The 20,567-nt window shown below is 46.3% G+C and overlaps 2 protein-coding genes across 2 annotated transcripts; one reads left to right on the top strand and one right to left on the bottom strand.

The window, feature by feature from the left end:
* Positions 1-8,473: 8,473 nt before the first annotated feature.
* LOC146188319 (uncharacterized) lies at positions 8,474-10,683 on the top strand. The gene is made up of 3 exons (XM_084605028.1): positions 8,474-8,481; positions 9,273-9,396; positions 9,655-10,683. Exons 1-3 carry the CDS (start codon positions 8,474-8,476, stop codon positions 10,681-10,683), a joined length of 1,161 nt encoding a protein of 386 aa, XP_084461154.1.
* A 616-nt stretch (positions 10,684-11,299) lies between these two features.
* Positions 11,300-17,538, bottom strand: LOC146188318 (uncharacterized). Its single transcript, XM_084603726.1, has 5 exons — positions 17,371-17,538; positions 17,134-17,265; positions 16,048-16,182; positions 15,710-15,835; positions 11,300-13,568 (listed from the first exon to the last, which is right to left on the bottom strand). Exons 1-5 carry the CDS (start codon positions 17,432-17,434, stop codon positions 12,529-12,531), a joined length of 1,497 nt encoding a protein of 498 aa, XP_084459852.1. The 5' UTR covers positions 17,435-17,538; the 3' UTR covers positions 11,300-12,528.
* Between the last annotated feature and the right edge of the window lie 3,029 nt (positions 17,539-20,567).

Genomic DNA, 20,567 nt, shown 5'->3' with positions numbered 1-20,567 from the left:
CTGTGAGGTCTGTTTGAACAGCAGTTTCTGCAACAATGTGAAAAGCAGAAATGTGACCATCTCTCTCAGTGCAGCAAATTTTAGCAAAAGTGAACAACATTCATAAACGCGGGAAAAGCGTACTGTGCCACAAACCTACCTCTGGTTTGCTTCAAGCCCAATGCACTGCATGGAGCTACCGCTTGGTTCTGTTCGGAGTCGGCCGCGACGGATTGATCCGGATCCGAATCTGTACTGGCTTTTTGTTCCATGGCGTCGTCCTGCTGACATATTTCTTCCATGGACTCGTGATCTTCGAACGCGTTGTCATGAGAGAGGGCAGCGGTGGCGACTGCTGCGGGTGCGACCGCTGTGGGTGCGACCGCTGTCTTCACTGCGCGTTGCTTGGCGCGCTCGTACCGGGCGCTCGCATCAGCTACGCCAGCTACGCGTTGTTCACCGCCGCCGTAGCCCAGCTCTACGCTCTGCGCCCAGTCCGGATTCGTCTCGTCCATGAGACGGGCTGGTTTGCCTGAAAGCAAACACACATTCATGATTTTGCCGCAATCGATGTCTCAGCATTCCGAAATAAGCCAATGCACCACCGCTGCTGCAATCAAAGCACGACTCAGTACCGGCGAGTTTATTGCAGTAGTAAACAGAGCAACGTTCACTTTGCTACCGAAGAAACGTGACTTTTAGCGGGAATAAACGGTTTAGTCACGCGCGACAGCATAAAATTAGCGTGGCATTGCACTATCAGGCAACTTTTCGGCTGGCGGGGAAGCACGAATGATCTCGAAAAGTTACGAGCTCTATTTGATTTACACACGGTAGATTCGCGCATTTTTTATCTGTAACGAAGTGACGGCCGCATACACGGATGTTGGCCAGATTTTTTAGGTCTTTTCTGTTCAGGCGGGCAAGCCAGACGCTCCGGCGCTTTGCGGAGAGCGTCTCCGTGAGCTTGCACTGCCACGTAATGATTTTCGGTAACAGGAACATTCCTGGGGGTGGCTGTGCACTTCCCGGCCTTCGTCGGGACTTGCTTCTGCTTCCGCAGCCAAACACGGCACAATTCGGCATGTTTGCTGTGTAGAAACAGGTGTCTTACATGCAAACTAGGTAGAGTTTACATGCATGCCTGGCTTTCCGTACACCTAAATATGGCGCCCACGTATCCCAGAAGGCCCTGTGACTGACATCCGGTGACGTCCGTGAAAACTATGTATTCTTACCGATGTTTCTGCGCCTCAGGCCAGAAACCCGCTCCGCTAAACGCATAAGCATACTATCACCAATTAATTGGTGATGGTGTAGCGAAGCGGGATTGTTTTGAAGCATCTGCATCAGATAATTAAAAAAGACTGAGAATTTGTAACGTGGTTTTAACAGCAGGGAGCTGGCGGAAAATGTTGATTAAGATAAGTGTACTTACCGCAGGCGCCATGGCGCGTGAGGAGCCCTTGGGATAGTTTGTCTGGGCACGATGACGAAGATGACTATCTTCGCTGCACAGCACGAGAGTGTGTTGAAATTTGACACAAGCTTTACCGGCGATAGCCTAGCCACCGCACAAAACATTTTGCAAATTGTAAAGCAGCATGGGGTATTCTAAAAGCAAAAGTCTTCTCAGGTTTCTGGAAAAAACGGTTTGCATGACTTTTTTTAGTATGCTTTATCGAAAGTTAGCGAAATAAACAAAAAAAAATGAGCACCCCCCCTCCCCCTTTTCTCGCTGGTAATGACTGCCGCACGAGTACTGAAACATCATTAACAAAAACGATAATTGAGCAGTATGTTGTGACAGTAGGTATAAGGACGCGCCCTGGACGCCTCATGCCCACACGCAGGGACGCGGGTGAGGGTAAGGGGGTGCACATGAGCGACACGTCTCCAGTAATACGTACGTCTCCGATACGCGAACAGAGTCCGTAACAGTAATAATAAGCAAAAATAGTTTGGATATACATAATTAAGTCATCATCGGTCGCTGCACTATGGGACAGGAGCAAGAATGAGAATAGGCATTCGTGTATACGAAAACATTCTGCCATTGTACGCTCTCTTTCTCTCTCACACACTTTTCTAGAGCGTGTGTGTTTTCTTGATTTGCAGGACTATCGGCTGAAGATTTATAGAATGACATCTTGGAAGAAGGCCGCAGAGCAGGAACAAAACAGGAGAGGCACACACAGACACAAGAAAAACGCTGCAGTGGCAACTATATTGATCTCAACGCGCACATGCTAGACCAGCTAGCTCAACGTTGTAGCCTATTATAATAGAATGAGAGTATCAGGTGCTTCTTGCACGGAGATTCTGATACAGGGCTTTGGACATTCGAGGATTGTGGCACCGGGAAATCGTTACGGAGTCATTGCGAAGCTGATATAACAACGTGGGGTGTGGTGGACGGGTGTCTTTTATATGGGGCATTCGTGGTACAACAACCAGTATTTGTGTTCTAATTTCTTAACAGTGGTTTCATACAGGTCCTTTTATTGACACTGCAACACACGGCGAAAGAGTGGGGAAAAAAGGCGCATGGAATTGTGCGTAGGAGTTATGAGCGCTGCTCCTGATATCTGCCCGAGAATTGTCCATGCCGTCGTGATAAAAGGGTTCTCGCTCTGCAAACTAACAGACTACCACTTTTGAATTTTTGCAGACGGCCCAATGAGCAAGTAAATATAACCGCCAAAGATATATTTCTTTTGGTGTTTGATTGAATCACTCGTCATGTATAAAAGACGTATCTTCGCTTTAAACAGGTGAGCAGAATGGAGTACAGAGTCGTGCGAGGTGACGCGCTCAGCTACCGAAAAAGCGAGGGCATTGAGACGCGCTATAGCGCACCGAGTGCCAGTGCGCCCCCAGAGACGCATCTACTGGGAGTAAATTGAAAATGCTATGACGTTTTATATCCGGTAGAGCACAGAGTGCAAGCAGCAGCGGTCAATATTGGCATGCATACCGCGTACCGTTCTCACGTGCTCGTTCTGGATAAGGTGGTAATTATGCTTTGCTTTCGCTATAGGCGGTTACTCAAAAGCGTTTGGAGAGGAGGGAGCATGACACAGGACACGTGTATTCATAAAAATACATAGTCTGAATTCACATAACGATTAAAAACGAAACGTTTGAGCAACATGCAGAAGTGGAAAATGAACTTGTACGCATACGTCCGGTGAACGTTATCGGGTACTGGAACGCCTATTAGTACGTGCTGAAAAGCCCGGCCCGACACACGGTAGAGAGAAATATCGAAGTAAATAAACGAAACACAAACGTGCGTGCTTCGTGGTGCGCACCCACAGGACAAGCATTCTTGTAATTTTTTTCACTGCCTTCATGCCAAGTCAGTTGTAGAACGGTTTATTGTAGCCTAAATTTTCAAAAACATTATTCGCTGAAGAAGCTGTAGTAAAGCGCTACATCAATTTCTTCAATCGCTGATTTTTTTTTGGAGGGGGTGGGGGGGGGGGTGGCACTGCTGTTACATATGGTTATTAACGGTATAAAATCCGTTCTCAGCAGATCATCAGAAGTGCCGGAATTCGATTTTCTTATTTTAATTTTGATTACTTAAAACACTCAGCTTCTATGGCCAACTTTGCAGAAATGCTGCCGTGGACCATACTGCACTGCGTGGAAATAACAGTTTCGAATGCAGACAACATAACATAAGCAAAGCGACGCCGCTGAGAGAACAGCTCGGAGCATTTCAGTGCGATAATAAAAAGACAGCATAGCAGAGAAGCGCTTGCCTAGAAGTAAACAGAATTACCGGAATCCTTCGGCCCGCACGCAGTGATGGGGCTGTGTGTGTGTGTGTGTGTGTGTGTGTGTGTGTGTGTGTGTGTGTGTGTGTGTGTGTGTGTGTGTGTGGGAAGGGGGGTTGAGGTGTGCAAGAAAATTACGCAGCAAAGTACATAATGAGTACAGTTACTCGGACTGCAGTTGCAAGACTTTTTTGAGTCACTTCGATTCTTTTTGTGAAAAAGCTGCTGTCATACTGACCATTTCCTATCATGCGCATGCTCGAGAGCTTTTCAGCTCCCATACTTGCTCACCATTCCAGGCGAAAATGGAGAAGTTCGCTTCAAGAGCTTTTTACGAAATGTTTCCTTGATCATCGCGCTGACAAGTTGCTGGAGAATAAATAGGTGCAGCGAAAGCCCATTCCAGGCTTTCAGAAATGCACAACGGGTCTCTCCGCCTGTACTTCTCACGCCAGAATGCCTGGTCAGGTTTGGCAGTGTCCTTTTGTGCCAGAATACATATAGCGCGAAAGTGCTCTGAGGTGTGTCCGCAGATATCTCACGTGCCTGTGCGCACTCTAAATACTGGCTGGCAGGTTTTTGGACCTCTTCAGGTGAAGGTAGGCAGGCGAAGGGAGACATGCGCCTTTGTCACACTGCCATGAGATGCATTGTTTGGAGTAGGGGTCGGGTGGGGTGAAAGGGGGACTTGAATGAGGAGAACCAGTCAGAAAAGGACGAAGAGAAGAGATGTACACCAGGACGACTGAGGTAGCCCATTGTCCACGGGCAGGGACTGAGGCCAATGACCTTCGCCAAGCCCATCACCACTTTGTAAATGAATTTTCGCCAAGGTGAGCTTGAGCAATACAGCCTGGCAAGCGCAATTTGCAGTCTGTTTTATTGACTAGTCTATGCACCTCATGATCAAAGTGATGCGCCGAAGCAAAATCTTCAAGAGGCAGGATAAGCAGATCAACAAAATTACTCATCATCATCATGACTATAAACAGTACACAGTAAAAGTCTCTTTGATATCCTTCAGATATAATAATTTGCCATCTGCATCAAAACGAGGGTGCATAGCCCTCAGGACGAAGCGGCAGTTTGAGCCACTTGGTAGTACAAATGAAAACAGGACGTAATAGGAACACAGTGCTTTTCCTGTGTGCCTTTCATGCCCTTGTTCCTTTTGAGCTAAAACTCCCTCTAAACATAATTCATCAAGCAGGCATGTTTAGCCGCATTCGTGCTACAAATTGTGTCAAAACGCGCTCTCAGAAATGTCATTGTTTTTGTGAGTGGAGAAACGTCTAATAATTAAGAGCTGATCTGCTTGTGTACGCGACTGCTCCGTCCAAAATCTACCACCTGTGGCAGGCTGAGATAAAACTTATCTATATGCATGTAATGTTTCGTTTTTCTTTCCTTTTTTTGCAGTTCGAAGGCAAATCCTTCATAATTCAACTTTACAGAACCGCGCACCGTGCACACGTACAGCGCAGTGGTCGCCGATAGCCTACATAATGTCCTTGTTTTCGGCAAAAGGAGCCCTGCCAAATGGAAATTTCTTGTTTGTTTTGGTACATTAAGTCCACACCACTAACCAGGCCGGCTTACTCTTTTTCAACTCTGTCCAGGAGACGGTCACAGGCGCTAAGGCTAACGCAGGCACGCCTCGGGGCGTTTTTGCATGCCTTTGCTGTGCAAGGTTTTACTGAGTTCAATCAGAAAATCCTTTTCCGTTGTTTGAAAGAGTAGAGAACAAGGGTAGAGGGAGAGCCTCAGTTCGCAAGTGCCGCCAATATTTCCACAGGTGGACTTGTGCAAAAAATCATTGGTACTTTACACATTTTTTTTTTCTAGGGATAGGAGCAGTGAAAGCACCTCAGTTGTGGCCCAAAAAGAAACTCACAGCGTTTGCTTCCGATTTCCGCTGTGGGAGCCTCATTTAGTAGCTTTTACTCGCGAGTTTTGCCAGTTACCACAAAACCCTGCAAATGTATGAGACGTATGTTGCTATACACACACACACACACACACACACACACACACACACACACACACACACACACACACACACACACACACACACACACACACACACACACACACACACACACACACACACACACACACACACACACACACACACACACACACACACACACACACACACACACACACACACACACAAATATATATATATATATATATATATTTATGTGTGTGTGTGTGTGTGACGGTGTGCGCACTCAATGCAACATACGTTGCAGTTGCAGAAAAGACATAGGGTGCGTATTTTTTCCAAAGGCGAAACGGCTCACTCTTAAGCTAATGAACGGAAATTTTTATGATGAGCAACGAGACATTTGCGGGGTTCTTGGCATTATGCTGCGCGTTTCAGGCCCTGCAGTAAGATCCTGCGTCTGTAATTTACTATGCGACTCTTTGACTGTTTGTAGTTACCGAATGTCCCTGGAAATTGTCCGTTTCTGAACGTTATATTACGTTAGCACGTTGTTTGTACCGAACGAAGTTTCAATTTCTTTACATTTTTCCGGGCACAGTGTCCCTTGTTTTGAAGCAGTCATGGCTTCTTTGCCAGTGTGCACTGAGTCTCCTCACAAGTTTCTGATATCGAAGAATCAGTGCTCGGCTACGTCAGGTGACAGATATCCCCTGCCAGCGCCATGCCTTTGATTGTTTTTTATCACGACGATGAAACCGACGTCGCAACTGCCATTAAAATTCCTTCGCCTACCACAACACTCTTTGTGTAATAACCATGCGATGACTTCTGAAACGCATTTGTCGGCTTCTGGCGAAGAGAGCATATTTCCTCTGATGCCCCTGTGCTGTGGCCTGTACCTACCAGACTGGAGTTCGCTAATCATTATTTATTGTTATCCATTTAGCAATAATTGAAACAGCACACTGAAGGTTGCACTATTTTGTGCACGCTCAGCAATCGGCAATTTTCCGTTTGCTAGCTAGACCTAGCCTCATGGGAATCCCGGCCTTAGCTCTATGTCAAGTAGTATGGAGATAACAGTCAATTTGTTTCATAGAAAGGCGCAAATGTTCGTCATAGTACGACTATTTGCCGCTCGTGCTTTTTGCAGTTACCACACCGGCCCTACGATGAGCTCACACTGAATTGCTATAAGATGGCGTGACTGAGCGGAATAATTGTGAAAGAATCAGGGGAAGGACGAGACAGCATATCGTGGTGGTGTCTTTTTCCTGCAGCCTTTGGTGAAAAGTAGACCTTTTTCCTATATTTGACTGCCATAACTACCATATCTGGCTTCTAATCAAAGCAGCACCACTGAGATTTCGTGGAGGAAACTGAACTTACGGTCTTCGAGACTTCACGTCGGCTTTGCTGCAGGAACCTTTCCGTCCCGTCATCCCTTCGCTTACGGCGCTGTTCATGTTTCCATTTTCAGTGGGTATGCCTCGTAGTGCTAAAAATTACAGTTGTTTACTAGCTTCTAACACCACGTACTTGATCGTGTTGAGCGTCTAGTTCGCTCTCCTCCGTTAGACGAACGAAACTTTTTCGAGTAGCGCCACTGCGTATGCCCAAAACCTCCTTCCCCGATTTCGCCGCGATGCCACGCGCAAAGGGGGAGTTCGCTGCAGGTGCTTTTCCAGGAACCGACGTCCGTGGCTTCATGGACGCCACAACGCTGCACAATAACTGCGTGTAGTTATTGTGCACTACTGGAATACATAAGCCCCGAGTCCAAACACACACGTGTCATGTACTGCCGCGCCAACGTCGTCGCACGCGTCAGCCAAAGCCAGTCTGCGCATGCGCGCAACGCCTGACACATGCATCGCGAGCGCTGAAGCTGCGATCTCTCCCTGCCAGATATCTGGCGCGCTACACGCGTCGGAAACTAGCGAGGGGTTTACAACAATAGGAAGGGACCGCGCGGCTGTCCCCTACTCCTTTCTTCTCGTCCTGAAGTCCACTTAGCTCCCCCTGCTTCTTTTCTTCACAGAATGGTTTACTTCACGGTTTTCAAATTTTCTCAGTCCGCACGAGAGGGTGAGCGAGCCAGCACCACGAACATGCAGGTGCATTCCCCTTTTGCAAAGCCTGCCGTGACGCCGGCGTTGACGCGTCGCGGTGCCTGGAAAGTGCTTTGGAGTCCCCGCTTTATTTACGGCAGTTACGAGGGTTTAGCTACAGAGGGAATGTGAGAATAGACCTCTCCCTGTTTGCAAACAATGTGACGTCAGAGGGCGTGGTGGGCGTGGCCTGGTGGGCAAAACATATCTTTCCCGGTCAGGCCTACAGCGGTGTGGGCGCTATGGAGCTGTCGGATTATGTGCGCTCACTGCCGAAAAATGCTCGCCAACGCTACTTAGAGAAATTACAGGTGCGTGGCACACAGTATCCGGACCCCTACGCATTAGGGAACTGGAAGAACGATCCAAAGTGCTGGCCAAACGTGCGCTTCGGAGACGTTTATGTATACCTTGTTAACACTCCCGGCCCGTACAGTGTGGATGCGTTGAAGTCGTACAAGTCTCTCAAAGCCTACGGCCTTGCGATGGAAGGACATGTTCGCACGGTTCTCATTTCTGACCTGGACACCGAGTGCTGCTTCGTAAAGGCCATGGTGACACCGTCCCAAAGGACCACCGCCGAGCCCTACGAGGCATGGGCGCTTGTGGACTAAGACTGCAGCGTTCGCACGGCGCACTGCACCTGCATGGCGGGGTGAGTTCATATTTACATATCAAGTGCAGCAATGAGCAGCTGTTGTTACCGAAGCGGGCTCGTCCATTTTTTTTCTCTTTAGTTCGTGTCCCACTTCTGCGATGAATGCGTCCGTGCGTCCAGGACCAAGAGAAAGCATCGCTTTGAGACGCGTTGTGTCCTCTTCTCTCCAATGTCGACGCGCTTCTTTCTTGTGTTCTAGAATTTGCACTAGTACACACTGTTGTCAGATAAGGCCAGATGTTGGCGTAGTAGAATGGGTTACCGATACGGGCAACGTTTGTCGCAGAAGCGAAGCATACTGCGATTCCGTTCTGGAGCGTTAGTGCACTTGAGCAAAGGTGTTGCTTGAGTGCATTTTCACGGTGTTGCGTGACGTAGGCCACCTCGTTGAATGCGATTGTTTGACCATAGGGCTGGAGGGTACTTCGAGGAATCAGTGTCGTCCTAGCACGTGAACGCGCAGAATTACGAATAATGTAACCACGCGTAACGAAATGTCCAAACCCGCCCTGTCTGTAGTGAAAAAAAAAAAAAAAAAACGAGTCTTCAATGTTCGTCGCATAAAGTTCCTGTTGTTTGTTCTTATGTACTAGTAAGTGCCTCTGTAGCGCGAGTATCTAACAAATGCTGTTGTGCCATTTATATAAACTTGTAGCACTTGCCATCGCTGTAAAACTGTACTGGCGAGCGGAGTAGTCGCTTTCTGTACTTAACATTTAAGATGCATATCAAATATTAACAAGTTCTACTTGGCTTTTGAGTGATTTTGCTACCATTCCTTTTTGCAGGCTTGGTGAAGTGTGCTGTCACGTGGCTGCCCTCCTTTTCAAAGTTGAGCTGCTTGTGTCTTCAGGACATGCAAGGTCATCTACATCCCAGCTTTGTGCCTGGAACAACAAGTTCCGAGAAAGTGTAATGCATTTTTTTCTGTGCTTCTTAGTCTCGTGAAATTGTACATAATTACTTTGTATGAACAGGTGTTAGTAGGAGCATAAGCAGCAGCTTAGTGAATGAATGCTAGAATGATTCCTTTCTTAGCACACAGATAGGTCATTGAAGAAAGGTAGGAAACGATCCTCATCCTCATTAATGTCAGCTGACTGAAAGTGCCTTACTGGGTATGTATCACAATAACACTATGCAAGTAATGTATTTTGCTCTATCCTAAAGGTTCAGCCTACCCGCCTGAAGGACCTGGTCATCGTCAAACACAAGCCCGGAAGGCCATCAAAGGGCGTCAAAAGACTGCGGTCGGTTGTTCACCAGACAAAAGCCAAGTACCCTGCGTCGCTGGATTCACTGCATGCCATTATTCCTGATGCTGCAATATTTACGGCATTTGCCAAGTATGTCGTCCCAGATGAAGACACAGACACTGCTGATGAGTGCCAGGGAAGTGCTGACCTTCCGGAAAGCTTGTATGCACTATTTGACCCGCACTGGGAAGAGCTTGATGATGATGAGAAAGCCAAAAGAATTGATTTTTTATTGAACAGAAGGATAAGTGAGCTAGAAGTTGTCGAGATTGAAGCACAGACCAGGCAGCAGAGAAACTGTATTCAGTGGTTTGAGCAGAGATGTGGCAGAATTACTGGGTCAGTCATCGCAAAAGTGCTGAAATGCAAGAGTGCTACGAGTGCAGCACGCCTCGCGGTAAATATTGCACAGTCTCCACTGGTTCAGTATCAGTCGCGCCAGAGGAAGCCGCAAGCAATCAGATACGGCATAGACCATGAACATATTGCAAGGCAGCAATATATTGATTACCAAGTGCAGCACCATCAGGGCTTTAAATGTAAAGATGCAGGGCTCTGCATCTTTCCACAATGGCAGTATGTTGCGGCCAGCCCAGATGGGTTCATTGAGTGCAGTTGTTGTGGGCGTGGGGTGCTTGAGATAAAATGCCCCTACAAGTATAGGGACACAGTAATAAGTGATATCAGGGACAAAGCCTTTTACCTTGATGAGAACCTGAACCTCAAGGAGAACCATGAGTACATGTTTCAAGTGCAGACAGAGTTTGCATGTGCCAATGTTGACTATTGTGATTTTGTTTGCTGGGCAAAGGCAGGCTTTCTGATTGTCCGTATTCAAAGGGACCACGATTTTTTTGATAAGCACATGCCAGCTTTGCAGGCATTTTGTAGGAGTGCAGTGCTTCCACAGCTGCTGTCAAGAAAGAGCAACCTCGAGCATTAAGCAGAAGTGACCAAAGGGGAAATCGCCTATGCAGAATGAAAAAAAAAATAAGGGGACACACAAGCTCTACTTTTAAGGGTATGATGCGATGTTGTTATTGGCTGCCATCTGCGGCTTCTCTTGCGGATCCTCGTTCGATTATATGCAATTTGCTACTAACTTAATCTCTGATCCTTTAATTTTTGTGTTTATGTCGCATATTCATTCATATAGTTGCAAGCTGCCGAGTAATTTGAAAAAGGCCACTCTACGTAGATATCTATAAAGCCCCACTTGAATAAAGCCCTACGAACGTGCCTATGTGACCCAAGAGTAGCATGTCTTACTCATAACCCCAGGGTCCTCGAAGGTTTGATTTCCAATTTCCATCTTTCCCACCCATCTGAAAGCAGAAGTCCCAGTTGGCAGCTCCCGTCATGTAATATAGTCTCATGACCTCGTATAAAACCTGCCGGCCAGTCAGTATGCGGCCATGTCACCTGCCAAATACCATCTGCCATAGCCATGCCTGTGATCTTTTGCTGAAATGCCCGCAGTAGAGATTTTCTGCAAAATGGGGCCTTTCGTTCGGTGGTTCCTCGGGTGTTTACTTCTTAAATGGCTTGCTCGAAAGCTTTATCATCGCTGCTCTGTAGGGGGCGCACGTGAAGCTAAAAATACGCGTTGTGGCATAAACTGATGCGCCAGATTATGGTGTGTGTACTGATATGACAGTACAGCGAACATTCAGGAAGTAACATATTCAGATATACCTCCACAAAATCCGAAAAGTCTATCGCTGCAAGTCATGGCACTTGTACTTGCAAGAATGGGCTGTGGCAGCAATACCTGTATTTGTTATCTGTGTTTTCTACGTTACAAGAGCATTGTTTGCAGTAAGAGTGGTATTTTTGAAATTAGGAGCTGGTATTCTGTCGACAAAAGCAGACTTCGTTTTTCTCTTCAGTGTCCAATTAATGGTTCGCATTTGCGGGCTGCTCTTGTTGATCTTGGTTCGCCTCCTTTAAAACCTTCGCATTAAATAAGTGACGCAACACAGTGCATTTGACGAACCACATTTTATTTCAATGACATGTCATATATTGCTGCTGTGTACAGAAACAGAAATAAACAGATTACACACACCAAAAAGGAGTCATTATTGGCCAGATGAGAAAGTTCCTTCACCATTTTCAAACTAGGAATGGGCGTTCTCGTAGGGGTGCAGCATGGGTGCTGCTTTGGCTTCTGTGCTTTAACTGAGGGTGAAAACTGTCGCTTTCGTTCAAAAGAGGCACTCTATGAAATGTTCGTTGCAGCTCACACAGCAGCTTTTGGCAGGAGATGTGTCCCAAGGAGGCGTTATCAGTAGAGTTGGCAGACCAGAATTAGTTATGGATTTGAATACCTTCTTTCGTTAACAGGAGAAATGAGTGTGGAAGAGCCCCAGTAGGGAGACTAAAAATGAAATAAGCTTTACATTGTGCGCTCATCTGAGCATCATGCAGCATATAGAGGTGCTTATCAAGATGAGATATAATGACAAACAGGATGGCGAGTCAGAATATGAAGAGAAAATGGAAGAAAGGTAAGGAATGACCCTATCAACAAGTTAGCAGTAAAGGGATTCGGGATCTAGCCGCAAGGCAGATGTTCTACTTTAACCGCAGACGATGGCCTTGGTGTTAAAATACAGGTAAGAACAGAACTGGTAGAGGTGTTAAACCTGACATATGGGACAATAACATGAAGCAAACTGAGCATGCTCTAAGCAATGCAGGTAGCCTGAACTCTCCAAGAGAAAGCTTGGCGTAGGCAAAAATCAGATGTATGCGAAAAGAGACGAGGAAGGCACGGTGATCACCACTATGACTCTAGGTAATCGTTCATAAAATAGGGGACTACGTTTCGAAGGATGCGGAACCTCTTCATGCGTCCTATGGCTTGTTCCACTCTGATGCGGCGGCGGGAAATCTCTCGGGATTCGTTTACCTCTTTTTGCGGCAACTGTCTTTTTCCCTTGGTGAAGGCTGGTACAATCAGCTTTACACCTAGTGTTGCTAGCTCTTCAGCCACAGTGAACCCTCGGTCGGCCATCACCTCATCTCCGTGTTCGAGCTTCTCGGCGAAGTCCGTGAACAAGACAAGCTGCTTGTCGCTGATTTTTCCTCCCCAGCACGACACATACGATACTAACCCGTACGGGGTTATTCCTACCAAGAACTTGAGGCTGGTCGCATTTTTATAGCTTGAGAATGTTGTGCTTTGTGCTGTTGATGCACTTGCTCTTTCAAGCCGGACTTCAATGCTGTCGATGATGACCCTTACATTCCTATATTTCCCTCTAAATAGTTTTGGTTTGCATGTGTGGAAGGCCACATCGTCTGGCCACACAACAAGCCCCTTCAGCTCAGCCACCAACACAGTGATTGTTTCCTCAAACAGCTTGGAGATCGAGTTTTTCCCTAGACCAAACAGGTCTGCGAGGAAACATAAGTGCACGTCAAGTCTCAGCCTCATGAGTACAAGTAGCACCTTGTCCTCTGGGTCAAGCACCTCGTTCCAGGGCTCTTCGGTGGCATTTTTGTATAGGCTCACTACCCAGAGAAATGCTTGTTCATTTGGCAACCCGGTATAATAAGCCACCTTTCCTGTCACACCTGTGATGGCAAAGTATCCCCACCTCCTAGGGCCTTCATTCCTTTCTCCTTCCCGCAGAATTTTAAGTTCATTTACGAGACTCTCAACATGCTCCTTGAGTTCGTTGAACTCTTTGCACTTAGCAAGGTATTTTTCTTGCATGCACTCTTGTAGCTGACGCCACTGCTGGTACCATTCTTGTTCGGGCTCATTCAGGCTTGGCGTTGAATGCAGTGGTGGTGCACACATGTGAGTGGGTCTCCCTCCTGTTAGTGAAACAAAAAAGGTCATAAGTTGCGAACCTGCACATGCTTTAAGGGGGAGCTGCAAGAGGTTTTGAAGCAAATCTGTTTATGCATCAGATGCATTTACAACATCGTGCTGGTAGACCCAAGGACTACAGACACTGCACATAAATGCATGCCATTCAAGAAACAAAATATACAGTAATGCAGGCAGAGCATATAATGCTTTATTCCATGCTCATAGCATTATAGCTTTATTATATGATGATAGCATCATTATAGAATTGTAAGCTAAAATGCTTTTACGTTGAGAACAAAGTACTACTATCTAAAGGAAAGAAAGCAGCTAAAGACTACAACTGGAAGTTTGTTCGGTTGTCACAAGGCAAAATTTTGATGCGTAGGGCAGACAACTCCACTTTTCTGCACATCACAAGTGAAGATGACTTGGCCAACGTCGTGTGACTGTTCTTTTTTTTTTTCTGTCATTCTTAGCATGACATTTTTTCTGTTTCTTTTGACATGGCTTTTACATTTCAACAAGTTGACGATTTGATGCGTAATAAAGGTTTTCAATTTTCCATTGTAACATGCGAAGCAACCTAAATAACTTGATTGTAATCTGGTTTTGATGTCATAGCCGTGAGTGAAACTTGGCTCAAGCGTGGTGAAGCAGTCTCTTTCCCGGGTTATAAATTTTTATCCCAGCCACGGAATACATGGGCAAGGGGAGGTGGGGTAGGGATGTTTGTCAAGGATAGTGTCTCCTACCAGGTAATGTGAGTGGCGTCTATTAGTTTTGAATGCATTGAAACCCTATTCATAAAACTTCAGGATGGTTTGATAGTTGGTGTGGGGTATCGGCCACCAAACACATCAATAACGCAGTTCCTTGAGAAGTTTGAAATGATCCTAACAGAATGTTTTCATGGGCGGCGCTCTAATATTGTCATAATATTGTAAGCTCTAATACTGTAAGAACTTTTTAGACATCCTCAAAAGTGCCATTGAACAGAGCTCTTGCATAACTCTTGCATTGTATAACAGCGGGCAGCTTCCCGCCGCTCCTTGCAGCAGGGAGAACCGGGTGAAAGGAGCACTTTTGTCCACCAAGCCCGGCGCGCCCCCATCGTCACGTGCCTCCCTGATGTCACATAGTTTGCAAACAGGGAGAGGTCTATTAGATTGTTTGTGTTAATTTTGAAGTTTTCCTTTACAAGGTCTGCAGTAACATTGCACTTGTTTTGTATTTGGACCCATCACTAGCCGTAAAAGCTATGGGTCCAACCAACTGTTCGTGTACATTTCTTAGAACAAATAAAGAAAAAATAGAAAAAAAAAGTATAAATGCTCTGTGTTGAGTCAACACAAAGCAGCAAATAAATTTGCAGTTATGCTTAATGGTGCTGTCATTACCACAACCTGATAGCTTATTGTTTGCCCCCTTTTTGCACAGTAGAACATGGCTACAAACTTCACAGGAGCCAAATCATTCCTTCTGCTTCATATCTTGTTCATACTCTTTCACGCCATTAAATATCTTGCATACTGCTGCCAGCAAACATGGCACAAATGCTTGAGCAGTAGCATGGTCTCAGGACCAGCAGCCAGTGCTCAGCAGAGCTAAAGTAATGCCAAGCCACGGATTCAAGCATTCACGTTAACTTTGCGGGCGGCAGTGTATGGGATGACAGCCACTTTATCGTCTTTTCAGAACACCACCTGAAGGTTTCTGTGGACCAATACTGGCATTTCCAATGAGTCTTTCAGAAACACAAAAATGGGGCTATCAGGAAACTCAAAACCCCTGGGACTATCAACATGCACCTAAAAAACGGAATGAGATACATCAGAATTTATAGCTCAAGCAACAGGCCTGTGTTGCTAAGTTGATTAGGAGAAAAAGCTGGGCAAGTGGTTACACGTACATGGCAAGAAACAGCACAGTAGACAAGCACTGAAAAAGGAAAGAGGCTAGGTAAGTGCTTGCTCCAACTGAACTTAATTTCGAGAAGTTCAAAATTTTTTGATGAGTACAGTATGCCAGAAAGCCAAAAGACAGAACCAAAAATAAAGACTAATAGACACTCAAAATTCCCAGTTGTCAACGGTGTGCACATGCATTTATGCTTATATAATATGACAGTTTTCAGGCTTCTCACCAGCTTCCTCCATTCTGCACTTCATGCAGTCACGGTGTATAATAGTGAAACAGACAGGAAACGGAAGAAGCAGCAGGCTGGCCACTGCCATCCAAAGCTGGCCACTGCCATCCAGAGGCACATTGCCTAAAAGGTCCAGAAAAAAAAAAACAGGGAAGGGAAGTAGAAAAAAAGAGAGAAACAAGTGCAGTATGATGACCAGCACAAAAAGTAAGCCACAAAGAATTAACACACCAAAAGGAACAAGGCATGCAGCATGAAGTGTAGTACTGGCGCAAAGACTGCAACTGTTGTCCACTCTGTAATGGAGTACAGTAAAGAACATTTGCACGCCATACCAGTTGGGGCTTCACGTGTTCGGCTGAGCTCCAGGAGCGCCTCGACAGCATCTGCTGTTTCCGACTGATCTTCTTCACCTCCACTGTGAGTGAGTGCAATGGGCTGCTGCCCATCACTAGCCGGATCAGTGTACGCTGCAAGGATAGACATCTGATTATCTAGGCTGATCAGGAGTGCCACGTTCAATCTGATCTTGCCAGTAGTGAGCAGATGGCATTAAACAGTTGCGAGAACTGCTATCTGCCGACAACAAAACTGGTGCAGTTTCTTGAAATTGAAGTTGTTTCCCACATTCTTATTGAGCAGGAGTCGCAGCAAGTGAGAGAAGTCGACTAATTGGGGCAAAAAATGGAAGAGTGCAATTCTGCAATTCTTTCTGTGAAATGCACATTTTTAAAGAGGTACAAGATGCACATTGCTCAGGCGGGTGCATATTTTAAGAATGTAATGGAAAGGATATAAATGGATTAAAATTTAGGATAAACAAACTAAAATCTCTGGCGCGTGCATACGTACACAGCAAGATGCATTGCATGTTTAGCTTCGCAAATACTAAAACGCATGCCAATCTCCAATATCATGGGTGTCAAACTTGCAACCGGACACTGTCACTGCAATGGCCTAACATAGGCGCACGCAAGCGACTAATCGCGGGCAGCTGTGGCCATACAGTGGAAGGAAGCTGAGGGCGCCAGCTTTCACCAGCATGCTGTTTGCATACGCTCGCGAGCGAGATACAGGCAGGCTGGTTTACGTGCAAGCGATTGAGCCAACTGAGCGGCGATGTGCATGCGACAAGTGCGAAAAATTTCCAACGAGTTGAAACTACGCCGCTCTTGCCGTTCATGCCACCACGACAGATAGCGACAGCTCAGAACAGGCTTTTGCGCCGCCGCGGCAGAAATCGCTATCGTTTCCGCTTGCATGTGAACCAGGCTTAAGCAGGCGGCGCGTAACGTCCACTGCATGCCACTGCGCAGTCATGGAAACCTGTCTGCGACTACAGCTGCCAGGAAACGTAATAAAAACCGCGTGAAAGTCCTTGCGTACAGAACAGCGACATTATAGATTAAACCGAGGCGTACCTGGGCTTCGTTTCCGCTTCAAACTTCGCTCGAAACGATCACACTTTTTTTTGTCGCCGTCTGGATTAGGCTTCGTGAAAACAAAGCGGCTCGGCACCCAGTCCGGATGGTCCGGGTGCAACGATGGTGAACCTGCGTTCGGGACAAAGCAAACACATGATTGACCGCCCGTGCTTCGTGTTCACTCATCAAACATGCGTGTCAATGCTTGTATATGCGCATACGCGCTGTGCTTACCAGCAATGAAGTGCGCGCCACAGATCCGGTCATCTTTTCCGGGCGCCCAATTCGCTCTCCGCATGGCTTGTACCCACTGTTTGCACCGCTTTTCATCCTTCGGAAATCGAAAAAAACCTATGCCATTGCCCTTCTTCACGCGATTAGCGCATCCGACCGCGCAGCAACTCAGCGGCATGGGGAAAAACAAGCGAAATCTGCCGCTTATCCTTTGTTAACATACTCCCAACGTAGCGACGCGGCCGCACGCAGGCGAATGTTTTGCCCACCAGGCTGAAAGCACGTGCTCCGAATACGTCATCGGTGACGTAGGCCGGGAGAGGTCTATTGGCAGCCATGTTTGCCAGTTCTTCGATTTTTCGTACCGTTTCCTTCGGCTGGATTTCTTTTTTTTTTTTTTCATCAATGATGAACCGAACAGCTTGCCTTCACACATTGGTGGGGACAATGTTTGCGAACAGTGTAGGTTCGCCAGTACTAGCCTAAATGGGGCGATCCCCCCCCCTCCCCCCTCGCCTTCTTCCCCCAATCTTCATTGGAACCGCTGATGAACCAACAAGAGTATCTTATTGTACGATCCCCAGGCATGTAAAAAGAATTTCGGGGCTGGTTAAATTCAAATTATGAAATCATTGTCAAGAAGCATATGTGCTAGTTGCAAAGCGGCGCATATTCGGATAACTGCTCGTGATGTCTCACTTTTCTGGTCGTCTTATTGCTCAAAATATATTTATTTATTTATTTTATTTACATTACCCCTCAGGGCCGAGGCATTACATATATTTTGCATATATTTTACATTTATTTCAGCAAAATCATGTTGCACTCACGCTCTCGAGTGTTGCTAGTTGGCAGTCCGTTTTGTTAACTTACCTTATAGCTAACGGTTGACCATGCGCGAACTAACAAATGTCGCAGCAAGAGCGCAGACTGACTTGAAACTACAGCTCGCGGTAGGTATTATAGCTGGATTACCATTACCAACGTACGCTTACTGCCAGCGCTGGTGCATTCGCCTTCAGCCCTCCTGCTCATGTTGCTATATACAGCACAAGGAGCTCAGTCTAAAACATAAAAACAAAAATGGGTGCGGGGGAGGGGTTACCGTTAGCTTACCGTCAACGCTATATAGCGTGGTGTGTTTCAATGTTCAGACGGGTACAGCAGCTCAAACAGGCGGGGGCATAATGCCGGGGACGAACACAGCACTGCTTTTCAAGTGAACTTCATTGGAAATGAAAGGGTTTTTGTACAATCTTTGCTGTCATGTGACTCAGCCCTTTGTCTTCCAATAAAGTTCGTCAGCGTTGTACACGTTTATCTACGCTGCCATACCTGTCTAAATGGACTACCAACCAATCCAACAAAAGGCCTTCCACTTTTATTACAACAGAAATTTGAGCGCATCTCATTGGGAAACAGCTTTTCGATAGATTGAGACATATATTTCGAGCAAGACATGTATGTACAGTCTTTTTTTTTTTCACACATATTTCTTCAAGAAACACTCCACTAACAGTTCTTGACTGTCATGAAGAAAGCTTTGTGGATCGGCAGTTCGCGGAAGGCAGCGAAGAGATAGCAACGACTGACTGATGCCGCTGACGCCGATGGCGAGTCAAGTCAACGTGGCTCTGCGTTTCGGCTTGGGATGCATGCCTCGTGATCCGCTTAGAGCGGAGAACACCGTCGCCGCCACAAAGGAAAAAGGGGGTGACACGCAGCCGCGAACGGTGGCAGGAGCGCGCGCTGCACGCCATTTTGCCAAATCAGGGCAGCGCGAGGAAGTACATGTTCGGACAAATTCTAGGGGCAGTAAGTAACCGAAGTGACGTCTTGCATTATTATTTTGTTGCACATAAATGACAGAAATAAATTCTTTGGCTCTAAATGCCTCAGTGGCAGCCAGTTATACATTTTACCATGGTTATCGCTAGTGACTGCCATTCTATGGTTGTTATGAAAGCAGGTGATTCTGGTAGTGAATAAATAAATAAGTAAATAAATACATAGAAAGCACTCTGGATTCGCATGCAGCAAAGACGTACCTCTAACCAATGAAAAGGACAGAGCAGATTCAAAGGGGAAGGAGCGGTCTAACGCGCTTGCGAAACTAACCCGCTTCTACTGGCAACGTCGCCTCATAACTGCCTGCTACGCTCCCCCCTCCACCTCATTGCCCCCAAAAGTTAGCCTGAATGCATTGCGGCAGCTGCGTGGTGCTTACCCTGTTGGTAGGTATTTCACACCCATTTCGCAGTGCCGATTCTCTTCTCTAAGGTAAAATGAAATTGGCCATCACCCTTTTTTAAGCTGTCTCTAGATTACCAACACCAATTTCTATGGTTAGAAAAGCCCGAACTAAAAAAAAATGATGACTGTTGATTGAAACCGACTTTATTGCAATTGTATTATATTGAAAGTTTGATGAAAATAATTTTGCACCAGAGAGCTCGGAAGAATATTGCGACTCCTACTATAATTGCTATAAGTTCAAAAGTGATAACAGCTTGAAAAGATGGGTATCAAAGGAAAGACAATACAGGTGTCGATTTCAGCCAGAGTTCCTGACGAAACCACCAACGATGTATACTTCGTCTCACAAAATGTTTGCAGTACTGCAAAAGGCCGGGGCGCCATGGACCAAGCGCACTCGGACAATCGCGCGCGAGTTAGGCGAACTCGTTTTCACCTTTTTTGTGTGTATTTTGTAAATAATGTACAAAGCTTCCCCTGTACTTTCTTACTATAGCTCCCCTCTGCACTTCCCCTCGCTATCCTCTGCTCATCATTTTGCTTTCCCGCCGGCTGCAGCTCGGGTGCCTCAAATTCTAGACAGCAGTTGAAGCGGATGGCAGCACTCTTTTTCTTCCTTTTGTTTGAATAACCACTACCCACACCACCTCTAATAGACAATTGTGCTCCCACTGTCGCCTTTGCGGATTCGAAGGGTGCATTGGTGTACAATGATCTATTACAGTGCGCATTTGAATGGCCCAGGAAGCCCCTGCATTTCGCAGTGGTGCAAATCTTTTGTGAGTATAAGCATCCTATACAAGGGCCACATAAATATTTTCCATCATATGGCCGCGAAACCTTCAAAACTGTATATGTTGTTTTTTTAACAGCCGCCGGCATGCAGGCTTGTCACTCTGATTCTGGATCGCGTATCAGTTCTGTAATCTTTGTTTGTTGGT

This window comes from Amblyomma maculatum, chromosome 5 (genome assembly GCF_055883805.1).
Source record: "Amblyomma maculatum isolate TAMU_Amacu chromosome 5, ASM5588380v1, whole genome shotgun sequence".
Classification (NCBI taxonomy): Eukaryota; Metazoa; Arthropoda; class Arachnida; order Ixodida; family Ixodidae; genus Amblyomma; species Amblyomma maculatum.
Note: the sequence above shows the minus strand (reverse complement) of the source record. Positions and strands in the feature narration are given on the sequence as shown.

Excerpts from the sequence above, each read along its gene's own strand:
- LOC146188318 (XM_084603726.1), bottom strand. The coding sequence starts at position 17,434 with ATGCGGAGAGCGAATTGGGCGCCCGGAAAAGATGACCGGATCTGTGGC. Across the intron at positions 17,266-17,370 it reads TGGCGCGCACTTCATTGCTG|GTTCACCATCGTTGCACCCG; the intron begins GTAAGCACAGCG and ends TCCCGAACGCAG. Across the intron at positions 15,836-16,047 it reads AACACGTGAAGCCCCAACTG|GCAATGTGCCTCTGGATGGC; the intron begins GTATGGCGTGCA and ends TGGACCTTTTAG.
- LOC146188319 (XM_084605028.1), top strand. Across the intron at positions 9,397-9,654 it reads ACAACAAGTTCCGAGAAAGT|GTTCAGCCTACCCGCCTGAA; the intron begins GTAATGCATTTT and ends TCTATCCTAAAG.